The 23,477-nt window shown below is 36.8% G+C and overlaps 1 protein-coding gene across 10 annotated transcripts in view; it reads left to right on the plus strand.

The window, feature by feature from the left end:
* Positions 1-19,704, plus strand: part of RGS7 (regulator of G protein signaling 7) — a 177,888-nt gene extending 158,184 nt beyond the window's left edge. For 4 of the 10 annotated variants that reach the window (XM_087967382.1, XM_026669321.2, XM_087967412.1 and 1 more), the window contains 5 exons: positions 4,767-4,953; positions 11,844-11,933; positions 15,270-15,323; positions 15,715-15,795; positions 19,021-19,704. In XM_087967382.1, coding sequence (XP_087823508.1) covers positions 4,767-4,953; positions 11,844-11,933; positions 15,270-15,323; positions 15,715-15,789 — 406 coding nt within the window. In that variant the 3' untranslated portion in view covers positions 15,790-15,795; positions 19,021-19,704. The remainder of the gene's footprint in view (positions 1-4,766; positions 4,954-11,843; positions 11,934-15,269; positions 15,324-15,714; positions 15,796-19,020) is intronic. The other 6 variants (XM_087967395.1, XM_026669323.2, XM_087967390.1 and 3 more) reach the window with 3 other exon arrangements.
* Positions 19,705-23,477: the final 3,773 nt, after the last annotated feature.

A 23,477-nucleotide genomic window follows, 5' to 3' on the forward strand; every position in this document is an offset into this window, starting at 1 on the left:
AACTCCCACCCATGGAAGCTTTTAAATGAGGCAATAGCAGGAGTCCAATTTCACATCTGGCCTAGCTTATATAATCCTTCTGGGAAGACCTGGGTGATGTTTCCACTTCTCTTTTCCTGGTTAGGAGAGTATAACCAGTAAGTAATCTGTCAGAGGGGAATTGTTGAGCCTTCCTGAGAATATGTATTATTTGGCCAGTGATCATTATCATCATGTTAATAATCTCTGCTGCATTATTATTATTTTTCTTTCTGAAGCCTAGAACAGGAGAAATAAAAGATGTATTTAAGATCAATGTTTCTGCCTACTTTGTGAAGCCAATTTTCTTTCTGTTCCCTGTTTAAAAGAAATTTACTCATTCTAGAGAAAAGTTAAGTATCGGGTTGAAATAATATTTCCCTAGAATCTCCTATCTATGGAGATTCTCAAATCATCCAAGTCATGGTTGTCCCAAAGGTGCTATTAAAAAGGCAACTGGACTTCCTTGTTTTTTTTTCCTTGAAAACATTTCACTTCTTATCCATTACAAAGCTTAATGAATAAAAAGATTTTTGGATAAGAAGCAAAATGCCTTTTAAATCGCACCTTTGGGACATTTCCTTAGGGTGAAGCTGTTCAATGTATACTTTGTCCCACTGATTAATCCTGAACAGTGGAGTAACATTTAATGTAGCAGAAGGAGCTGTAGGTGAATTAAGATATCAACCATGTGGCTATGCATGTTTGGGTACTTCCTTGTGGTTTTTTTTTCTGAAGATGTTAGCGATAGAAGAGTACTTTCTTAAGGATAGAGATACAGTTTTATTGCACCAACAAGCAAACAATACAGGAACATGATGTCAATATAAGGTAACATTTAAAATATACTTTGAGTGTCAGAGATTCCTAAGGGTAAGAAAAATAATGAGCTGAATTTTGAGCTTAAGGACACATAAATTTGTAGAAATACAGGTGTTTTGTTTGTAGAATGGAGTCATAGAAGATTTGAAATTTGCTGTATCCACATTATAAATTTGCTGATAATTGCATGGATACAGCACCAGAGCCTGCAACACATTATTATAGATTCATAGGGTTGAAGGGTTACTGGAGGTCTTCTAGTTCAAACCCGGCCCAATGCAGGAATCTTCAAGCCAGACAAATGGCTCTCCAATCTTTTCTTGACTACTTCCACCTACATCAGGAGCTAGACTGTTCACTTGTTTAATGGCTCTCCCAGTCAGGAAATTTTTCCTTATTTCAAGTCTAAATCTTCACTGAAAAGCTTCCACTTGTTGCTTCTCATCTTATTTTCAGGAGCTATGGAAAATAAATCCACACCCTTTTCCTTGTTGCAGCCCTTCATATATTGGACAATGGCTATATGTCTCTCCATAACCTTCTCTTCTTTAGGGTAAACATACCAAGTTCCTTTAACTGATGTCGTTTGTAGGATTGAGCCTCAAATCTCACTGTCTTTGTCAGTCTTCTCTGCACTCAGCATCAATGCCATATATTCATACACACAGGATAAAATTAAAGCCCACTAAAATTTAGCCAAAAATCAAAAAGGAACTCTGATGAGTTCTCTTCTGTTTTATTTTCATTCCTATAATATTTCTTATAGCTTGGGTTCTTCTTCATCTTTTGATAATGCTTCTTGCAATGTCATGTATTTCTCAAGATAAATTTATCTTCCTCTGCCCTTTGGTCCTTTTTTCCTTAGGTTATTTGCTATTTTCTAACTGTTCCTTATCCTCTAGGCATGACAGCTCTTTATCCAAATCCAAAACAGCATATTTATTGAAAAATAAGAAGATGCATGACTCACTTGCCATTTCTTTGTGCAGCAAAAATTCCTCTATTTTGAGTTGTTTGCAGCAACTGTTGTTCCTCTGAGACTCAGACCTCTTCTTCCAATGCTGCCTTGACTTGTTCTTACTCTTGGCCTCAGCTTTGTTGTTATTTATCATTATTATTTGCATTGTCCATTTTCATTCCAATATGTGATTACCTCCTATGTAACTCATAGGAGAAAGAACATAGAATATAGAATAATAGAATTGGGGGGGACTTTGAGTTCTTCTAGTCTACACTCTATATTTGAGCAGGCGCCCCTATACCATTTCAGGTAAATGGTTATCCGATCTCTTGTTGAAAGCCTCTAGTGATGGGGCACCCATCACTTCTGAAGGCAAGTTGTTCCATTGTTTGATTGCTCTCACATTTAAGAAATTTCTCCTTATTTCTAGGTTGCTTCTCTCCTTGGTTAGTTTCCATCCATAGTTACTCGACTTGCTTATTGGTGCTTTTGAAAATAGTTTGACACCCTGTCTTTGTAGGAGCCTTTCAAATATTGGAACTCTGCTTATCATGTCTCCCCTAGTCCTTCTTTTCATTAGACTACACAGTAGACTTCCTGTAACTGTTCTTTGTATGTTTTAGCCTCCAGCCTCTAATCATTCTTGTTTGCTCTTCTCTGCAGAAAAATAAATAAACATTGATTTTCTTGCTACAAAATACTCTGAAATCAAGCAGACATGGGGAAAAAAACATAGAAAGCTTAGAAGTGGTACCCTTAGATATCTGTTAGCTGTCTGCCTTTTTTCTTATAATTTTGATAGATATTGGGTACAGGTTCATATATAGTGAAATGCAGCTCTCATTTCCTCACTGTTATTTTACTGCATTTCTTTAACCATGAATGTTAGGACCCCATTCTGCATTCACTACTGCTGAATTTTTCTTGGTATCAATTTTTGTTAGGCGTGGATTTTGTTTATAGGTGGGTATCTATTTCTTAAAATGTAAAATCAAAAAAGGCGAAACCCGTCCCACACACCTGACAACTCTTCTTAGGACAGCATTGCTGAAAGCACAGAGGGCATTTGTAGCCATCTTGCCTTCCTGACTGGGAGTACCATATTGAAAGGAGTACCATATTGTGACCTTATTGAAAGGCCAGCTGGATGAAGATGCAAGAGATCTTTTGCTTGATGAATACTCCATGTTAGAAGAGGGATCAGAGGCCTCAACTGGATATTGTTACTGACATATCCTTGTGAACTGAGGAGGTTATTTAAGGTTGATTATGTGAAAGAAATTGTTCTTTGGTGTGAAATATTCTGTTATGTAATTTAAATAGATATTTAAATATTGACTTATTTATACTGTGTATAAACAAGAGTAATTATATTCTTCTAAACCAAACTGTCCAAAGAATTTTAATTCAGTGACATACTCCTTACAGTCAGTGCATTGGTTTAATGGAATAATCAAGAGGACAAGCTTTATTTTTCATGGCTTCTTCTACTTTCTGAAGTATTGAAGATTATTTGGATGGGGTGGGCAATCATGACCTGTGGACTTTAACTACCAGAATTCCTCAGCCAGTCATGAGATTGACAGGTCATAAAGTTGCCATATTTTCCCACTCCTGGCTTAGAGTTTTAAAGGTATAAATCCAGGCACATTGATTCTTAGCACCTCATGTCCCACTGACCACAGAGTCAAGGATTTTCTTCCTCTTCCTCTTCCTCTTCCTCCTCCTCCTCCTCCTCCTCCTCCTCCCCCTCCCCCTCCTCCTTCATGTTCTTCCCACAAATGCAGGTTCTGGTTTCCAGCTGGTGTTTTAACCACTACACCAAACTGGATCTCACCTTGCTCACTTACACATAGAATGTAGGATGTACTTATCTAGGGGTTGAAATGACATCTATCACAGAAGGCTGCAAAAGACCAAAGGGATGATGAAAATTGAGCATACTGCCTTCCATGAACAGAAGTATTCAATGAGGAAAGAAGGCAAACCCATCGCTAGATAGAACCCACTTGTTCCCATCTGACTCTGATGTTTTCTTTTCTTGGCCAATCAAATTAGAATCCTAAAGAAAACTCTAGAGAGAGGATTGTTTTTCCTCTCAAATCAAACTCAGTACCTCTCTTATACTGATAAATTCTATGTTTAATGTTGATTAATTATGGATTTAATTAAAACCAGGGCTATTTAAAATGCCACCATGATTATAATACTGCAATCTCTCCATTTTTATATGACATATGGTCATTAGTTTTAAAGTATGATTATAGATTGCTGAAAGGAGTCACTCAATACAAAATGAGCCAATATTGCCTTTAGTTCCCCTATCTATAACCATAGCACTGATAGGTTCTGGTGGTCAAAATGGTAAAACCAACATGTGGCACCATGATGCACATATAAAAGTGGCAGAGCTTTAATCACAACAATGCAGCTTTTTAAAATCATTTGTCTACTTCTCCTGAATTGTCTCTGTCCACAAGATATGTCTAATAATTAAAATAACAGTGCCTTAAATACAGTTGCCCTGTATTGGAGATCCATGTTCAGCGGCTTTGAACTCCCAACTACAGTAAGATAGTTGCAGAGATCAGTCACTGCAAATTCTGAAATGTCTATACAAAATTTACTAGGTCCTTACTCTGAAGTTATTTATTTATCCAATTTTTGAGGAAAAAAATACTTTAAATCTGTATTTAAGTTAATGCTTGGAGTTATTTTTGAAACATCTCAAAAGTAATGTGAATACGGACAAGAACTATGAAAGAGGAAAAAAACAAACCACAAATATGGATGAGAAATGGATTCATCTACTTCACATTAAAGTGAAATGAGACCCTAGAGAGATGATGAAATGCTTTCAGGATTCTACATGTATTTTTAAAGGGATGTTTTAAAAATCAAACCAACCTTTCAAGATAATTCAGTATCCAGTCCATTACTGCTGTTTGCCCATTTTCTTATACAGGTTCTGGTTAGCAGTAGAAGATCTAAAGAAGAGACCCATCCGAGAGGTTCCTGTCAGAGTACAAGAAATCTGGCAAGAATTCCTTGCCCCTGGAGCACCAAGTGCCATTAATCTAGACTCAAAAAGTTATGACAAAACCACACAGAATGTGAAGGAACCAGGGCGATATACATTTGACGATGCTCAGGTTGGTGTACCAGTGTCTTGATGTCTTGATGGAGAAATATAGCTATGAAAAACTGTTTCTGGCTTTACCATTCCTTTTCCAATATATTCCCGATCTGTATTTAATAAAGAGCATTACCATATATGCATGCAATATGCTAGAAATTCAGCTGACATTCTGTTTTAATAACTTGTCCACTAATTAAAAATAGGCACCCGCCAATAAAGCCTAGATATAATTTCCCCGAATCAACAAATTTTTATTTGTAATAATAAAGTTTCTTAATAAGCATATAATGTGCTATGGTTTATAGGCTAATCAAGTTACTTTACATTCTAGAAATACTATGTAAGTAATGGAAATATACTATAACTCCCCCCCTCCACTGCACCTAGAGATGCACATTGATCTTAAGCAGCAAGTCAGCTCCTAAAGTTTTGGGAATGGCCACAGAGCTACTCCAAACTGTATCTTTTAATGCAACAGAAGGTGAAAGTATGATAAAGGCAGACTTGTATTATAGTAGTTGAAGCCATACCTCTTTTGTACATATGATGAAGCTTGTGTCAAGATGCCACAGTGCTGTTTTTGTCACTTGCTTGCCTCATCTCCTCTGAGAATCCCTCTGGCTAGGGAAGAATTTGATTAAACTGAAATAATTCAATTTAATTTAAAATGAAATAGCACTTTCCTTTTATCTTGACAAATTATCTCTTTCACTCAACATTACATATGTCAGACCTGCCCTAATCTTATCCCTTCGGAAAGAAAGACCCTTGACTCCATTTGGTTGAACTGAAAGGTTCTTTTACTAAAAAGATATTGGCTACAGTAAAATCAGGCTAGCTCTGGGTTTCTCATGCTCAAAGGATTCAGAAAGGTTTCCCTCATCTCAGCCCTCACCCAATGGCCAGTCAATCTTCAGCCAATTGAGATGTTTTGGGGTGATTGACATTCTTTCTCGGGGTGCCTGACCTTGGATTTTGATTCATACTGGTTCTGAGCTTCTCGGGTCTTTATCATCTCCCATCCTCCCCATCTCCCTGTTGGGCTTTATTGCCCATCTATCCTCCCCCATTCTAGCTTTTGGTGGCAGGATGCCTGTGAGGTGCCAAGCTGAGCCTGCCAAACTTGACAATGTATTAATGTGCATTGAAACAAATTTTCTACAAAAGTTCAATTTTCATAGATGTTCTTTCATCCAAAATATTACATGTTATTGAGCTTTGCAATAGCAAATTGTTCTGTGAATTGTGATATATTGCTTTGGATTCGGTATGTTTATTTGGCACTGGGATTACTCACATAGTTTTCAGATACAAACCGAATAGCTGTTTTATAACAATTATAAACAAGCTACTTAATTAATCCAAATCACCCTAAATCACTTTCACTAAAAAATATTTATTTCCTCAAATGAATTGGAGAATCATACCCAAATTCAGTCTTCTTCAAGTGTATAAGCTAAATCAACTTAATAGTACTTGAATGTTAGACAGCTGTCCAATGTCTTGAACATTATCTTCAACTCATAGTAAATTGGCCAGAGACATCGGCTGCAGCTATCTGCAACTTACTGACAAGGGCCAGAAATGCAGGGTGACACAGATTATTTAAAAATGCATCTGAACTTTTCTACTTGCTAAAAATCTATACAGAAAATACTAATAATTTTTCATGCCACTAGATGGCTGTCTATATACGTATTTTCTATACCAGTGCTTTGTTGGTTTCTAGGTAGGTTTGCAGTAGTGGAAGTGATTGGAAAGTGCAGTGTTTCTCTACCTGAGAACTTTAAGATGTGGGAACTTCAACTCTTGGAATTCCTCAGCCAGCATGTCAAGTTGTCAAGTTGTCAAGTTTGAGAAACACTGCTCTATCTTTGTTTTTCTGAGGTACAGCTTGTGTTTAAGGCTGTGGGCTGATGTGAGCTGTGTGCTTGAGCACACTTGTTTTAGAAGCTGTGTTATATGAAAAAACATCAGCTGACAGTTGTCTAAACAGAAGTGCGACTGTTTAAAAATGAAGAGGTCTTTTATGTACTTTTTATCCTGTTGCACCTTTAAAAATTATAGAAATCCTCAAATATTAACTTAGCAGGTGACTTCTTGGAAGCAAGACTTTTCAGTAGCCATTTTACAAATTACACTATCATGTGTTATCTTTTCAGCATCAGGGAAATACTTTAAAAAATCTCTTTTAATGTTTTGTATCTTTATCCTGCTGCTCAGTCTTTACTTCCATTTTATTATATGATGTCTCTTTTATCCTCTGTTTCTGTTACTGGATTATTTTATTTATTTTACAATTATACAAAACTCTGTATACTTACTCATTTCAGAGACTCCAAGAAATTTATAATACAATGACATTAGAACCATAGAACTAGAAACCCAAATGTACCATCATTCAAAACCTCTACAAAATAAAATTGTTTTCATCCATTTGAAAAAGGCTAAGTTTTTTTGGGGGGGCGGGGTGTGTGAAACAAGTACTTTGGGGTCAGCCATAGAGGAGAATAACTTTGTTTCCTTCAGCCCACATGGGTTTATCCCTGTGGGGATAAACACCAGGGATATGTGGTTGAGAAAACTGTCCTGCCATCAAAGATTATTAGTTTTTGATTTATATGGAATTTGATTTATATTTTTATATATTTTATATTTATATTTTTACTATGTGTATCACTCAGGATAACATTAGCCGTAGGACAAATAAGTAATCTTAGAAATAAATAAATGTTTTTATAAGCCAAATGAACAGTGTTTATTTTATTTATTTATAAAATGTATAGGCCGCCCATCTTACCTCATGATAATTCTAGGTGGTTTACAATTATAAAGCTATATAAATTAAAAACCTAAATAAGCTAATATAAAGTCCAATATAAAATCCATACCGCAAAGAATCTGCTCCCGTGAACTCTGCAATGAACTCAAAAGACATCTAGATAATGGAGAGAAGGATCTTTACATTGACTACTGCGCTGATTGTATAAAAAGTAAATCACACAACCCACAACTCCACATCCAACCCTACCTCATCCAGCCCACCATCACTCAAAACTAGGCATGCATGCCCCTAACTACCTCAATTCCAACTATAGCTGGCCTTAAATGCAAGCTACTCAATGCAAGAAGCCTTGTGAATAAAATATCTGAATTTCTCCTCTTACAAATATGGCTAAATTCGACATGATATTTGTCTGTGAAACATGGTTCAATGCATCTTTCCCTGACTTCATTTCCACAGTAAGAGACTATCATGTTTACCAATCAGACCGTGAAATCCATAGAGGAGGTAGTGTTGCTATCTTCTATAAAAAGTCCTTACATCTAAAAAACATCCAAGTTACCCTAAGAACTTGCTCTTCCTGAGACCATTGTCTGTGAACTGTCCTTAAATATCACATTTCGATTCTTACTATGTTACAGAGTAACATGATTACAGAGCCCCTGATTATGACATCGAACATGTAAACAAGCTAAATTCACTACTAACACGGGCAACATCCTGCCCACACACTTTTATCTTTCTTTGTGACTTCAATCTACCTGACATTAACTGGACCCTAAACGAATGTAAAACTGAACCCATACATGCAACCTTCTACAATGCTGTAACAAACCTGGGACTGGAACAACTAGTAACCAACAATACTAGACTTAACAACTGCCTCGATCTCATCTTCTGCAATAGTTTGAATTCAATTTATGGAATACAAATTAAAGAACCCTTTTCCAACAGTGACTACAGCATGATTGACTTTTGTCTCAACATACGTCCACACAAAAATCATCACAATGACAGGATCCCCAATCATAACTTCAAAAAAGGCAACTATGATCTTATAGACAATGATCTCTCATCCCTTGATTGGCAATTTTTATTCACTGGATGCAATACTGTTGAAGATCATTACAACATATTTTTACTTGAAGTCAAAGGAGTCATCAAACTATATGTACCAATAACAACTCCCAAAACTAGAAAAAAACAAATTACCCATAACAATAAGGAAGCTTCAATCCAAAAAGAAATCTCTTTGGAGGAAAAACAAATCTGGTCACGTTGCCAACTTCAAAATCTGATACAAAAATTTATGTCACCAGATAAAGACTGAATGCACCAATTATCACATTAAACAAGAGGAAAACTTTCTATGCACCAATTCCGCCTGCACTTTCTACAACTTTGTAAACAAATTAAAAGACTCAAGGTCCATCCCACCCCTTAAAGGACCTAATGGTAAAGACTGCAACAATGATACCATTAAAGCCAACCTCTTTAACACATTCTTTGGCTCAGTATTTGTAAACAGCAATGGATCATGCCCAGTATTTCCTAGTCGAACCACAGACAACTACAATTATCTAATACATATCGATTTTACAGAAGACAATGTTGAAAAAGCACTACCCAATCTAAAACCATCTCTATCTATTGGACCGGATGGAATATGTGCCTACTTCTTAAAAAAGCTATCCACTGCCATTGCTGAACCTCTAAGCATAATCTTTGAAAAATCTTTCAGGACCAGCTCCTTGCCAAACCTATGGTTACTAGCCATGGTCATCCCCATCTTCAAAAAGGGAGACCCCAGCCTAGTTGAAAATTACAGACCAATCTCTTTATGTTGCATCACCTGTAAAGTCATGGAATCAATTATTAACCAATCCATCATCCTCCACTTAGAGACAAACAACCTACTCTCTAATAAACAATTTGGCTTCAGGAAAAAATTATCCTGTAATCTGCAACTCTTACACTGTAAAAACATATGGACTACACAATTCGATCAGGGCAAAGCAATAGACTCAATTTAAGGCTTCTGTAAAGCCTTTGATTCAGTGGTACATGACAACCTACTCCTAAAACTAAAATCTTATGGTATCTCTGGACACCTGCATAACTGGATAGAAGCATTCCTGTCAAACAGAGAACAAATGGTCAAAATTGGGAGCGTCCTATCAAATTCTGTACCTGTCAACAGTGGTGTTCCCCAAGGCAGTGTTCTAGGACCAACTCTCTTCATACTCTACATAAATGACCTCTGTGGTCATATTAAGAGCAACTGCGTCCTCTTCGCTGACGATGTAAAGCTATTCAACACCACAGACAATACTGCTACCCTTCAAAAAGACCTCGACTATGTATCAGAATGGTCAAACAAATGGCAACTTCAAATCTCAACAAATAAATGCTCTGTCTTACATATTGGCAAAAAATAATAATCAGAAAATAAAATACAGGCTGAATAGTCAAGACCTTGTTGATGATCCAAACTCTGTCAAGGATCTTGGAGTACTCATCTCTAATGATCTAAGTGCTAGAGCCCACTACAACTACATAGCCAAAAAGGTATTAAGAGTTGTTAACCTAATCTTACGTAGCTTTTTCTCTGGTAATATTTTACACTATTAACTAGAGCATACAAAACATTTGCTAGACCAATACTCGAATACAGCTCATCAGTCTGGAACCCACATTATGTATCAGTTGAGTAAGTCCAGAAATATTTCACACGAAGAGTTCTCCACTCCTCTATTCGTTGCAGAATACCTTATGCCACCAGACTTGAAATTCTAGACCTAGAAAACCTTTAATTACGCCGTTTTCAGTCTGATCTAAGTATGGTATATAAAATCATACATTGCAATGACTTACCTGTCAATGAATACTTCAGCTTCAACCATAATAACACAAGAGCACACAATAGATACAAACTCAAGGTAAACCGCACCAAACTTGATTGCAGGAAATACGACTTCAGCAACAGAGTGGTCAATGTCTGGAATACTCTACCTGACTCTGTGGTTTTTTTCCCCAAACCCCAAAAACTTTAACCTTAGACTGTCTCCTATTGACTTCACCCCTTTTGTAAGAGGTCTGTAGGGGGGGCACCAACGTGCCTACCATCCCTGTCCTATTGTTTCTTTTATTTTTCTTATATGTATCCATGTATTCATAACTACGTTTTTACATATACTTATTATCTTGTAAGTAATTGACAAACCAAATTAAAAAAAATGCCACTGTTGCCAGCCACGTTCTCACCTTCCTGAGCAGTGAAAAGTTCTAGGAACAAAAACTCTTCACCTATGTTAGAAGAGGCTTGGTTTATTGATAAGTGAAACACAGAACACTGAAAACATGTAACAGCTCAATGTCCTGCAATAGGGTTGCCCAAGAGAGGTTTCTGATTAGCCAATTTTCGATCAAACTTCTGCTCTGACTTGGTCTTCTGTGTCACATTGTGTTGTCTCTCAGTCTGCTTTCAGAAAACACTCACTTCCCTCCTTTTCTTTGTTTGGGAAGGACCCATATAGTTGTTCCTGTAGACGTGACAAAGATTTCAATAAAATATTCAGCATTATGAACCTTTCATTCACAATGCAATATGGCATCAGACCAAACCGATTGTCATGATCCCAAACTCAGTGATCTGGAAAGAATCTCTTTTGTTTGTAGATTTTCTTTAAGCAGTCATTATTTTAAGAATATCACATAGCCAAAGTTCTGGGTATTCCTGACATTTTTGCACTAAATTTTACACTGGTGTAAAATGGACTAATTCAGGCAAATTAGATAAATGGTCATTCAAAGCCTCTTTTTGCTGAAACAGAATCCTTGTAAACTAGCTTGTGCAGAAGACCCTCATAATGCTTGGATTGATGCCAATTCTTGCTAATTTCTTTAACTGAAAACCCTAAAGTTTGCAACTTTATTAGAAATCATTTAGTAAGCACTGTATTAACAAAACCAGATTTCTATGCTGCCCTAGGAATGAATTTTACATATACATAATAATCTGCATTATTTTTTCCTGTATCCTTCTTTAAAAAGAAACCCCTACTTTCAAAAGATCAGATTTTAAAAGTGAAAAACTTTTCTATATTCTTTTACATTAGGAGCACATCTACAAGTTGATGAAAAGTGATTCATATCCACGTTTTATACGATCCAGTGCCTATCAGGAATTACTGCAGGCCAAGAAGAAGGTATTATTCCACCTTTTCTATGTATTTCCATTCTTCCAGCAGTCGTTCCAATCTACTGTACTTTCTCTCTTTGGATAAATGAGCTGTATATCTGGTAGGTGAAGAGTTTAGTTCAATCTGAGCATCCCATAATGCTGGTGGGATCCATGCCTATATTTATTTTGCATCTTTGCATGAGCAAATTAATTTCATGTTGACATTTACTTTGTATCATTCTAAAAGGAATTGTAGTACTATAATTTAGGAAAACAGATAAGAGCAGGTCAAAACATTTTAGAAAGATATACAAGTATAGTCAATGTAGTATGATTCTTACTTTTCAGCAGATATAATTTGATTGTATAAAGCTACCCACACCGAGTTTCTTTCATCTAAGTTTTTTGCAGTCAAAGATAAGTCCCACTAAGTTCAATCAGGACTCAATTCATAACTAATAAAGGTACAAAACTTTAGAATGATAAATTCTTGGTTACTGGAAATTATATTTTCTTAGTCTTGTTCAGGATCTGTGTCTGAAAAAAAGAGTTCCAGTAAGATGGCCACTAAAACATCCTTAGAAAGGTAAACAGTGACAGTAAGGAAGGAGAACACAATGAAAGAACACACAGTGAGCTTAATACTCCCAAAATATAGCAATAACAAATAATTTACTTACCACACTTACTTAGACTCTATGTACTCTTACCCATACACTTACTTGTATGTTTTTTCTATCCTCTTCCTATTCATTCTTGGCGGGAGTTTTGGCCACCAAAAGAAAGAAGAAAGAGTTGCCTTAATACAGCCATTTTCTTTGCCTTACTAACCTTCGTCTTGATCAGACTATTCTGCCTCACCAATGCAAAAACTTCTTGGAGACAACCATATCAGTCTCATGCCTGAGACTTGTACTTTTACTGCCTCTATCTCACATCCTGTTAGACATCTGGAGAATAGGTCTAGCAGATGCAGACTGCAGAAACACAGACCAATAGGTGGCAGAGAAAAACCCTAAGGTTTTGCTACCATCTAGAAATCGTCTGGATTTTTGCAGTTTAGACTAAATAACCCTACCAGAAAGGTTACAGAAGCAAAATCAAACACAAAAGAATTGTCCAGAGAGCAAACTTCAAAAACTCCAGATTGTTCTGCATAAGTCTAGATAACTGGCTACCCTAATTCTAGGGGTAAGGGTAGGTAATCTGAGCCACCATTCCCGCTCTACCTTTGAGCTTCCTTTTTGAGAAGAAAACTCTGAAAATAGTCTATGTAGTTTAGAAGAATCTGGGATTAGATTCCCTATTTTAAAGTTCCTAGTCATGGGCAATTTCTGAACACAGCCAAACAAGCTGTTGCCTCCTTCTGATCTTCCCACAATATGTGTTAATGGAAAACCAAGACCTTCCGTGGCTGAGAAGTTTGATGCTAGGAATGTTTGGACTTTTTATATTTCTTCAAAATATGTATTATACTATGACTATTAAGTTTGGAAGTCCATGGATGTCTTCCAGGGCGTTATGAGCACCATAGCACATACAGGCTCTGTGTTACTAATTATTACTTTTACTAGTACTGGATGATCTAAATCCATCTACTGGGACACTCATTTGTGTAAGCCCCCGAATAAATAATGCAATGACATGGATGCACAAAGAGAACTTCCTTGGGGTGTGGAGAATGGGTATGCATGGATAGCCTGCTTCCACTGGTCTTGCACATCTGTCCACACTACATGGAGATCTTAAAAGGAGGTTCAGTTACTCTGATGATTTAGAATTCATAATCATCAGATCTCTAGATTCAACATAATGTACTTATGTAGCTTGTTTCTGATCCTTGTGTTGAATATAAAAAGATCCTGTAGGAAAAAAAAATTAGTGCAGAAACAATAGAGAGCAGATTTGCCAGCTATATGTAGAATTTAATGAATAATGCTTGTATAGGAATGATTTGTTGTGTCAGTCTGCAAAATTAGAAAGACAGAACGTAAGGAAATCAATAGTGCAAATTCATAATCCAGTGTTGTTCCCTTTCAAAGGTAAAAAGCAATAGGAAACTAAGAAAAAAAATTTAAACAATCCAAACGGCAAGTGTGAGAAGGCATCACCTAGGACAAGGGTGTCAAACTGGATTTCTTGGAGGACTGGATCAGTATTGTAGTTGTCCTCTGTGGGGGTGGGGGTGGTGAGATGAGACAGACAGCAGATGGGACGGATGCCTTGGCAAGTACCCTGCCGGCCAAAATGGGGCCCGAGAGGGCCATGGGCAGCCCGCCACATCCTGTTTTAGCCTGGATGGCTTCCTGCAGCACTCTGCTGGCCAAAATGGGGCACAGGGGGCTGTAGGCCGGTCCTTTGCTATTTCCAGGCTGATCCCGTGGGCCAGATCTAAGCACCCTGGAAGCCGGATATGGCCCACGGGCCTTGAGTTTGACACCCCTGACCTAGGCATACAATAAAAATAATTTCCCTTCCAAAGCTTGTCTTGATTCTGAGGACTAATAACAATATGGTGGGGCATCTTATTGGGCCTGTGGCAGCAGACAAAAGAGTTAACCAACTCCTTGTACATCAGGGGTATGACCTGTGCTATTTAGCATTTAAAAGATACGAAGAACTTAAAGTAATGAGTTGCCCTAACATTTAATGGCATGCGTGCCTTGAAAACTATTTAAAATCAACACTCCTCCTCGCTGTTGAGATACTATTAATGCAATAAATAAATGGAAATTTTTCTTAAACAGAAGAGGGTTAATCTTTTTTTAAAAAAAGCTTTATGTTCTTCGATTGTGTAAGGGGTCATGTAATTGGCAGAATGTTCAGGGCTCCTTGTCCTGTTTTAATTCAATGTTTTGTTTTGTATTATCCCAGTTTGATCGGCTTGGCAGTTAATTCTAAGCAAACCTCTGATCTTGTACGTCAGTGCTGTTTTTCACCCGGTGAATCAGCACTGTCAAAGCTGACCCAGGCAGACCTCCATGTAAAGGGGTGGGGGGGGAGGATGGATGAAGCATGGGACAACTGCTTTGGTTGCCAGGTGTTATTCTCTCTGCCCCGCCCCTTCCAGCTCCTCTGTGCTCCTCTGCATGCCTAAAACTACATTCAGGTGGGCGACCTATATACCTCTGTGCACTTGGACCTCTCTGCATCAGGGGAAAACGGTGGTGGTGGTGGTGGAATATATTTCCCCTTCTATTTCTACGAGCATTTCATCTTCTGCACTTGCTTTTGTGTTGTGGGTTTCTTTTTATGACTTTTGTGTTTTAGCAACCCATTGCTTCATTGTGCTTTTATTTTCATGGTCTTTTTTTTTTTTTTTTGCTTCTTTTGCTTTTTATGTTTTTTTTTCTTTCACAAGTTGGGAAATACACTGGATCGCCGAACATCATTTGAGAAATTCACACGGAGTGTGGTAAGTTTATAACCTCATGAGCCTTATGACCGACAGACTGTCCTCTGATATTATGTGGGTTTTGCTGATGCAGACTTCAAGCTACCAGACAATGTTACAAGTCAGGCCCTGCTGGGAATAATTTAAACAGCAGGTGCAAAGAAGCTGCTTAATGATGCCACCTCGGTGCTATCCCAGAAACCTTTTCTTTTAAGAGAATATGACAAATAGAATGTTATTAGGCTGGATCCATTTCACCCTACATTTTCTTATCAAAGCCACCTTAAAAAAAAAAATAGACATGGGTCTTTGGGTTTGTTTAACAATGAATGTGTGCCAATGCCTTTGGATTCACACTTTTCAACTTTTGCACCAGTTCAAACTAAAGCATTCAACACATTTATTTTTGTAGGCCAGAAACATCCCAATTTTCCCCTGCCATAAAAACTGTACACCAACACTGAGAGCGAGCACTAACCTGTTATAAAAAGAGGTAGAAAGATCTTGGCTTCTACTCCAGTTTGTTGACCTTGTCCTCCGCTGAGTGGTGTGCGTTTCCTGTGCGCACGTGTGTGTGTGTGAGTGTGCATAAGTGTGCTGTACTGTGGCTTTTGTTGTTGCAGTCAGTTAACAAATCCGTGTGTACTGAAGTGATAATTTATGAAGACCATCAGCAAAGATCATGGTTTTTGTTTTCTGTGTCTTCATAAACCAATTCCCTTTAAAAAAAAATCTAAATGAGCAAGGTTTTAAATGTTTTTAATATAATGATAAGAACCCCATAGCAGACATAGTATATCTCTACCATGAGCAATATGATCTGGAGTATTTTGAATGCTTGCAAGGAAAATTAGGTATTTGAAGAATGGGACTTAGAAATTGGATACTTAGGGGGAAAGCATCAAACCTAATAGTAATAGAATGAAATATAAATTTAAGAATTTACTGCACTTGGGGCTTCGTAATCCTCTCATCCAGATCCTGTTATGTTTAAATAACTTTGGACATTAAGAATTGTTTCAGAATTGCATCCCTGCTTGTCGGCCAAATAAATAACAACAAAAAATAGTGGAGAGTTTGAAACAAAAACCCCTATTTTTGCATGGTGGTTTCACCACAGCATGTTATATTGTGAATTCTGTTTTTGTTTGGGAGCAAAAAGGACCTAGCACATTTTGTAGATGTGTAACTGAACTCTCTATTACGTATAACTATAAAATGATCTCCTTCGGGTCAAATTCAACCCCGGGTGGCTTGCTTATTGGCAGTAGTGCAGAAGTAACTTGCCATGGGCTATTTCAAGGATTTGTTTGTTTGTTTGTTTCAATCCTCAATGTAACCTAGAAAAAGCAGCCTGTAACGGAACTTTGTGTTGTCCGAAGATCTCTAAATACTAACCAGGTTTAGCTTCTGAATCCTGAGAAGTTCAAATGCTATCATCTGCTGAGAATTTCTAACTCACGAAATCATTAAGCCCAAGTCTCAAATAGAAGATTATCACCTCTGAACTCCTAAAAATATCCCATCTGGCAATAGCTATGAGAGTTTTCAAAGCCATAACCACACATCCGCTGCACCATTGTAAAAAAAAACTTCCTCTATTTTTCCTTTCTTGCTAGCATAGATGATCAAGTTTCAACAAACTCCAGGCATGGCTTGAGTCCATCTGCAAAATAGCTATTAATTCAGATGAGACTTACTGGAACTACTAAGAACAGGGTTTGGATGTCCGGTTTCCTCAGCAGAAGTATAATTGGGATTTGATGAGATGTGACAGTAAGGATAGAAGAAGGGGTAGGTAGCTGGGAGTTTTATATTAGCCAGTTGTGGTGCTTGTCAGAATGTGAGAACCAAATGTAAATTATGTATCTTTATGCTAGTGGAAGAACTAAGGCAATGAAAAATTCTAAAATGTTAACTCCATCCACTTATTAAAATCAATGTATCAAATGCATAAGCTCCAGCAGGTTTTCCTGACAGAATGTTTCCAGCCATGGATCAACAGCAGATGTTCACTGAGAGAGAAAGTATTAAGGTGTATAAAAGATGTTGGTAATGATCATTCTAATACTATGTATGTCAGTAGAAATTATGTCCTTTTTAATTAACACAGTGTTTCCTTCCTTTAATCAATCTATTGATCCTGAAGTGCTAAGAAACACGAAGATCTCAAATAACTAACTAGGTTTATAAAAACAATCCAGCTCAATGAAATTAATGCCATTTTCATCTAATTATCCTTCTATTGTTTACTTTCTTTTGCAGATATTTGCATTGTATATATACTGATGCCCATTCTCTGATTACTGGGCTTCTGTACCAATTGGCTACTATTATAACAGCCAGACACAACTTTATCTGGTGAGGCAGTTTGGGAGATATCATTACCAGCTGACATGACATGCTAATTAAGCAAAGGAATCTCCCTAGAGTTGCCTTTTGTCATCACAAGATAATTTGAGTGTGGACATGGTTTATTTCAGAATTTGTAAAATGAGTGTGGTAGCTTCAAATATTTCACTTGCCTTGTTATCTCAGTGTCAAGAAAGTATTGTTTAGTGTAATTATATATGCACCTAGAGTAGAAATTAGAAAAAATAGAAATTACTTGGATAATTTCTATTAATGGCTCTGAAACTTTTGATTTTTAGAACGGCAAAACCTCTGGTATTGTACAAATATCTAGATTGGTGCTGCCCTCAGCTCTACATTCTACATCATATGAGAAATTCAAATGACTTTGTTTTTCTCCTCATAACAATCATTTGCTACATCATTGAGGTGTCATTAATATATGGCCTCTTGCCATTATTGTTAATATATACAAGTGGTAATCACCAAAAAAAAATGAAAGTTCAGATCTGATGATTTTATAACAATGCAGAATTGATGTTGGGGGGATTATATGCATTTAATTACCATCAGCAATATAAATGATGTTTTGAATTTAAAATGTAAACCATCTTAGCAATAGTGCATAATGAATTAGCCATTTGACTGTTTCAACTCATTCCATTAAAATTCAGGGTTTCATCATGAAGCTTAGATTCTCCATTGCTGCCTTCAGCACATTTGGACATTAACATCAGATAATGAGAAATCTGAAAATGTGCAGGTGAAATTGGATGGTTTTTTTGCAATGTAATTTTAATGGCTTCCACCAGATAAAATATGAGTGTTTTGAGAGAGTGGCACTTTTTCAATCACTGGACTTGGATTTGCTTAGAGCAGGGGTGTCAAACTCGCGATGACACATTGTCATCACGTGACATATCACAACTTTTTTCCCTTTCACTAAAATGGGGTTGGCCTGGCCAGCACGTAATGCATCTGGCTCATAGGCCGTGAGTTTGACACCCCTGGTTTAGAGTGATCAAGCCAATATTGATCAAAACAGGCCTATCTCCCCTGCATTTGCATTTGGTTCTGATTCTTTTGATGATAATTGGAAGCTGGTTTGGTGAACTAAGTCCAGTCCGTTTGAAGTGGTCCAGTGTTCCACCTATGAAATAATATGAATATGTTGCTTGATGATGCAGCCACCAAGTGATAAACTCTTCATATCTGAAAGAACCCAAGGACAGGCATCCTATATTTAAGGTTGTCGTGTGAAAAACGTTAGCCGGACAAGAAGGTGCTTGATAATGAACTGGGTTTTCAGTGAACATGCCTCTGTCTTCTGTTTTCTTTTGTTTGTTTGTTTCTATCTTTTCCTCAGGGAAAATCGCTCACATCAAAGAGATTAACCAGTCTAGTGCAGTCCTACTAAAAGGATCATCTTGTAGCATGGAAGCAGACTCAGTCATTATACATACTTCGTAGCTCACTAATTGCCTGAAATCAGAGGACAATAGAACAAGATGTTGCATGAGCAAGGACCTGACTTGTTTTCTTTTGTGTATATCAAGGCATTACAGACTCCAAGGAACTCACTACTGTAACCTTTTGATGCCTCCATTTTGAAAACTCTCTGCTCACTTTCGCCTTCATATCAAGCTGGATCTGTGTCTATTTATTTTCTGCAATTTCCAGTACAGTTTTTTTAAAGCTTCTGTTAGGCACAATTTATTCACAGTGCTGTCATTCACAAACTGGAAGACATGTAAAAAAAAAAAAAAGAATATATTAATAAATATACCTAATATGGCATCACAGCTATTGCACAATAAATTAGCACAGAAGGTTCTGTCTCACAGATGTATTCACATCAAGAAAGAAAGTCTGTGTCTTTGTCTGTTGTCTGTAAATTCTGTTAATGTTTCTTGCATTTATTTTTATACCATATTTTAAGGGGGGGAAAAGAAATCCTTTTATTCCAAATGTATTAAAACTGATCCTTTCTCTGTAAATTTGTGTATGTTTATATTGTTGTTTTATCTTTCATTAAAATATGCGGAATCTCTTCCGTTTGGTAGACTTAAACTTCTTGACTTGATAGAAACACAAATGAAATAATTCAAAATATTTCATTTATTTCAGTGATGCTTAAAATGCATGAATTACAAGAAGACTGCGAAGAACATATTTTGTTTATAAACAGGGAAAGAGGAGAGTGAGATTGATTAATTACATTAAAGGCCTCCCCCTTCCCCATTATTCACATATTATCGGACTTCTATTTTCATTAGAATTCCAGTGTAATGTTCATTGTCATCCATTCCAATGAGGTTAAATGTTGTAATGAACAGAAAAATGCTTAGATTTAGGATTTAGATATGGATGCTGTAGGATCACCTTGATATAAAACATTGCTCGAATCTTGGAAGGCTGAGATCCAAATGTTTTATTTAAGAACCCTCAAAGTTATCCAGTTTGTGTTCTTCAATTTATTAATAGACAGAATAGATTCATTGTACACTGGGCTTTCTGTCACAATCCAGATGATGTCTTACTGTGTGGCTTTCCATGGAATTTTACAGAGGAGCTTGACATCACAGTGTCTGTGCTGTAACTTATTGTCTTTTCCCACTTCTGCTTCCTTTTTAAAAATATGTATGTTACCAGAAAAATCCTAGTTAAGGTTCTTTTCATCAGTAGTATTGACATTCTCCGTTACAGTTTTAGCAACATCTACTGGAAAAAAAAAAAGCTAACTTGGGGGTACGGTAGGGGTGTTTAACCCCAATAACTTTTGGCCATACGTTCATTTTCTTCAATGATGGTCACACTAAACCCCATTCCTGAAATGAATCACAGTAAGGAAGGCAGTTGTCAACAATATGATAAAAACACAAGTAGTGACAGTTATGGGGTTCTAGAACTGTAAGCATCTGCCAGCATGGTGGGAGGAGAGACAGGTAACAAAATGAGTGTTGCAACATAGAAACACAAACTCCATCCATTATGTACTTGCATACAATATCCATGCAAATATGAAAGGGTAGAAAATGTGTCATAATGTCACAATGCCTGTTTCATCTTTTTCGCATTACTAGTATATGGTTAGGATCAGATGTGTTTGGAATCAACATCTTGTATTTTAGTCCACCAGTTCACAGAATTAGGCCAAAATCAGTTTTGCTTCCTTGATTTCATTTGCTTTGGAAAGCTGCTGCTGCTCCTAGAATTTTATTATAACCATTATAGCGATAGGAATTGATTTAGCAACTGCTTAAAAGCAAGGCCAGTTCAATTGCACAAGCAATTTAAGTGGTTAATTGAGCAATGCAAAAGTTGTGCTTCAACACCATCTACAGCAATATCAAGGATCATCTTATAATTGGACCACTGCAGTCCTGAGCAGAACAGGAATATCTTGTTCAAGATGTAAAGCATGAGGTTGCAACCCCAAATCGCAAATGGAAATATTCTGTTAGTGTCCTTATAATGTCCCCTTCTGGTGTCTTTACATTAATCTCTCCCAAATGGTCTTGAAAATGTTTTTCTTAACGAAGGCTGTGTCTCTTAAAGCCTGCTGGATGAACTACAGAGCTTCTCTGCCAACAATGGTATGTGATAATTTCCAGATGTTCATACAATCAGTATAATCTGAAGTTCTCAGAATGCTAGCAAACAAATTGTATGAGTTGGTCACTTAGGAGATTGTGGAGGGACATGTTGTTAGAAAACAAGAAATAATTAGGAAAAAGCTTAAAGAAAACCATCCATGACAAAACTGCTAAACTGATTTTACTCCACACCCCAATTTTGCTAACAAAATTCAAGGTTGCTGCTTCCAATTATTGTTTCATATTCAGATAATGTATAAATGTGACAATCATATCTGGGACAATGTTCATGATATGGACATTCAGTAGAGAGCAATTGGGGTCATCCATATACCCAAAGTAACAATCTTAGATTAGTTGGTATATAATGCATAAAATGAGAAGTCTTTTATTGTGAATATGCTGTACAATTTCCAAATATATTGAATACATCTGAAGTAACATTAGGTGCCTGAGCATAAGGGCAAAGCTAAAGATTAATCAAGGAACATGGGATTCCAAAACTCTGTTGATGGTGCAAATTGAATTATTTGTAAAAATAATACAAGCGGGATATAAATAAAGTATTGTGCAGCCTAATATTTTCAACATAGATAAAATGCTTAACCTGTCTCTTCCCATCAGCTGATTCTTCTTTTTTTGCTAGTTTTATTTTTTTCTCCAGTTAAGAAGCCAACAATTACATTAACCAAATTAAAAACAATCTAGGAGAAAGTTACAGGTAATTATCAGCAGGTAGAGAATGAATTTAAACAACATACTAAAGGAATGTTTTATGTGCCCCCCAATTACTCTGACTTACGACACATACCTATATTTGCTAACACATTATACCTTCATCTGGGTGTGAAAGAACTAACACTGATGATGGTAATCTAGTTTTGGTAATGAAACATCAGCAAGACAAAAACCAAGCTCAGAGAGCACCAAGGACTCTTCATTTCAATCCTGAGCTACAAGTATTCTCCTTTATTGTTAACACCTTCACCTGATAGAATTACAGTCAAAAGGACTTTTTGCAGTCTAATGGGGGTCTCCTCCACCTCTTCTTTCCCAGTTTGTAAACATTTTTGTAGTCCTAGATTTTCACTTTTCCAATCACATGTCAAAATCTAACAGCCAAAGAATGTGAAACAATCTGGTTTGCCTGTTCATCTTGGCCTACACCTTCAATTTTCTCCCTGACCTTCATGTAATGAGAAGAAACAGCAGGCTCTGAATGCTGCTGTTATGAGACAAGAGAATGTATGGCAGTCACAAAGAAAAGACCATGTTCACCTGACCTGGTTGGTGCCACAACATGGCCAAGGACAATGTCCACCAAAATGGGCTCCTATTCCTCAAACATTGTAGAGTTCTTGGTTTTATAGGAAATCCACTGATAGTGTGTCTAACCCTCACAGGTTTCTCTCTCCCTTTTGGGCTTTCCTGCTGTTGATCAACCTCTCCTTTTCCCTTGCCTGATAGCAGAAAAGCAGTTTTGGAGGCTCATTAAGTTTTTATTTCTATAGAAACCAGATTTTTATATCAGACCAGTTTTGTAGTCAAAACTTTCTCCCTAACAGTTTGGCTATCTTGTTTTTATCCTCCTGTCAGAGAAAGTAATTTGTGAAAATGCAAACGCTGCCATTTCTGCCATCCTCTGATCCTTTTGCCAGATCGTTCTGAATTTGCTCACATTATTAATCTATTCTTTAATAATTAATTTGTTTCCTGTACAACATACAGTACATTCCATTCCATTTTTTTCCATTTTTATTTGCCTGAGGTGGAAGAAAGACAGGGATTCTTTAAAATGAAGTTAGATTTACCCAAATTGCAATGCATTCATATATGTATGCTCAGAAACAAATTTAACTAATAAACCATTCTTAATCAAAGATAAAGTGTATTAGTTTCTCCTCTCTTTTTCTTATGTATTTATATTTCACATCTCACTCAAAGAGGGATTCGGGGCTGTGTAAATAAAAACAATATATACACATTAAAATGTTGAAAATTTAGAATTAAAACTGTTAAAAATTATAGAATTGTAAATATTTTCCAAGAGGCAAGAATAATGACACCCTCTTAAAATTAGTTGACAAAATCAAACGGAGGGCTCTCATGGCACCAGCCAACCCAACTGTGTGGGGTTCTATCAGGACAGGTCAATATTTTATTCCTAGCACATTGGCTATTGTGATTTAATTACTTTATCTCCTGGAGAAATTATTGTAGTTTTAAT

The sequence above is a fragment of the Notechis scutatus genome, chromosome 1 (genome assembly GCF_049901735.1).
Source record: "Notechis scutatus isolate UNSWTSFEM ecotype Mainland chromosome 1, rNotScu1.2, whole genome shotgun sequence".
NCBI classification, from domain to species: Eukaryota; Metazoa; Chordata; class Lepidosauria; order Squamata; family Elapidae; genus Notechis; species Notechis scutatus.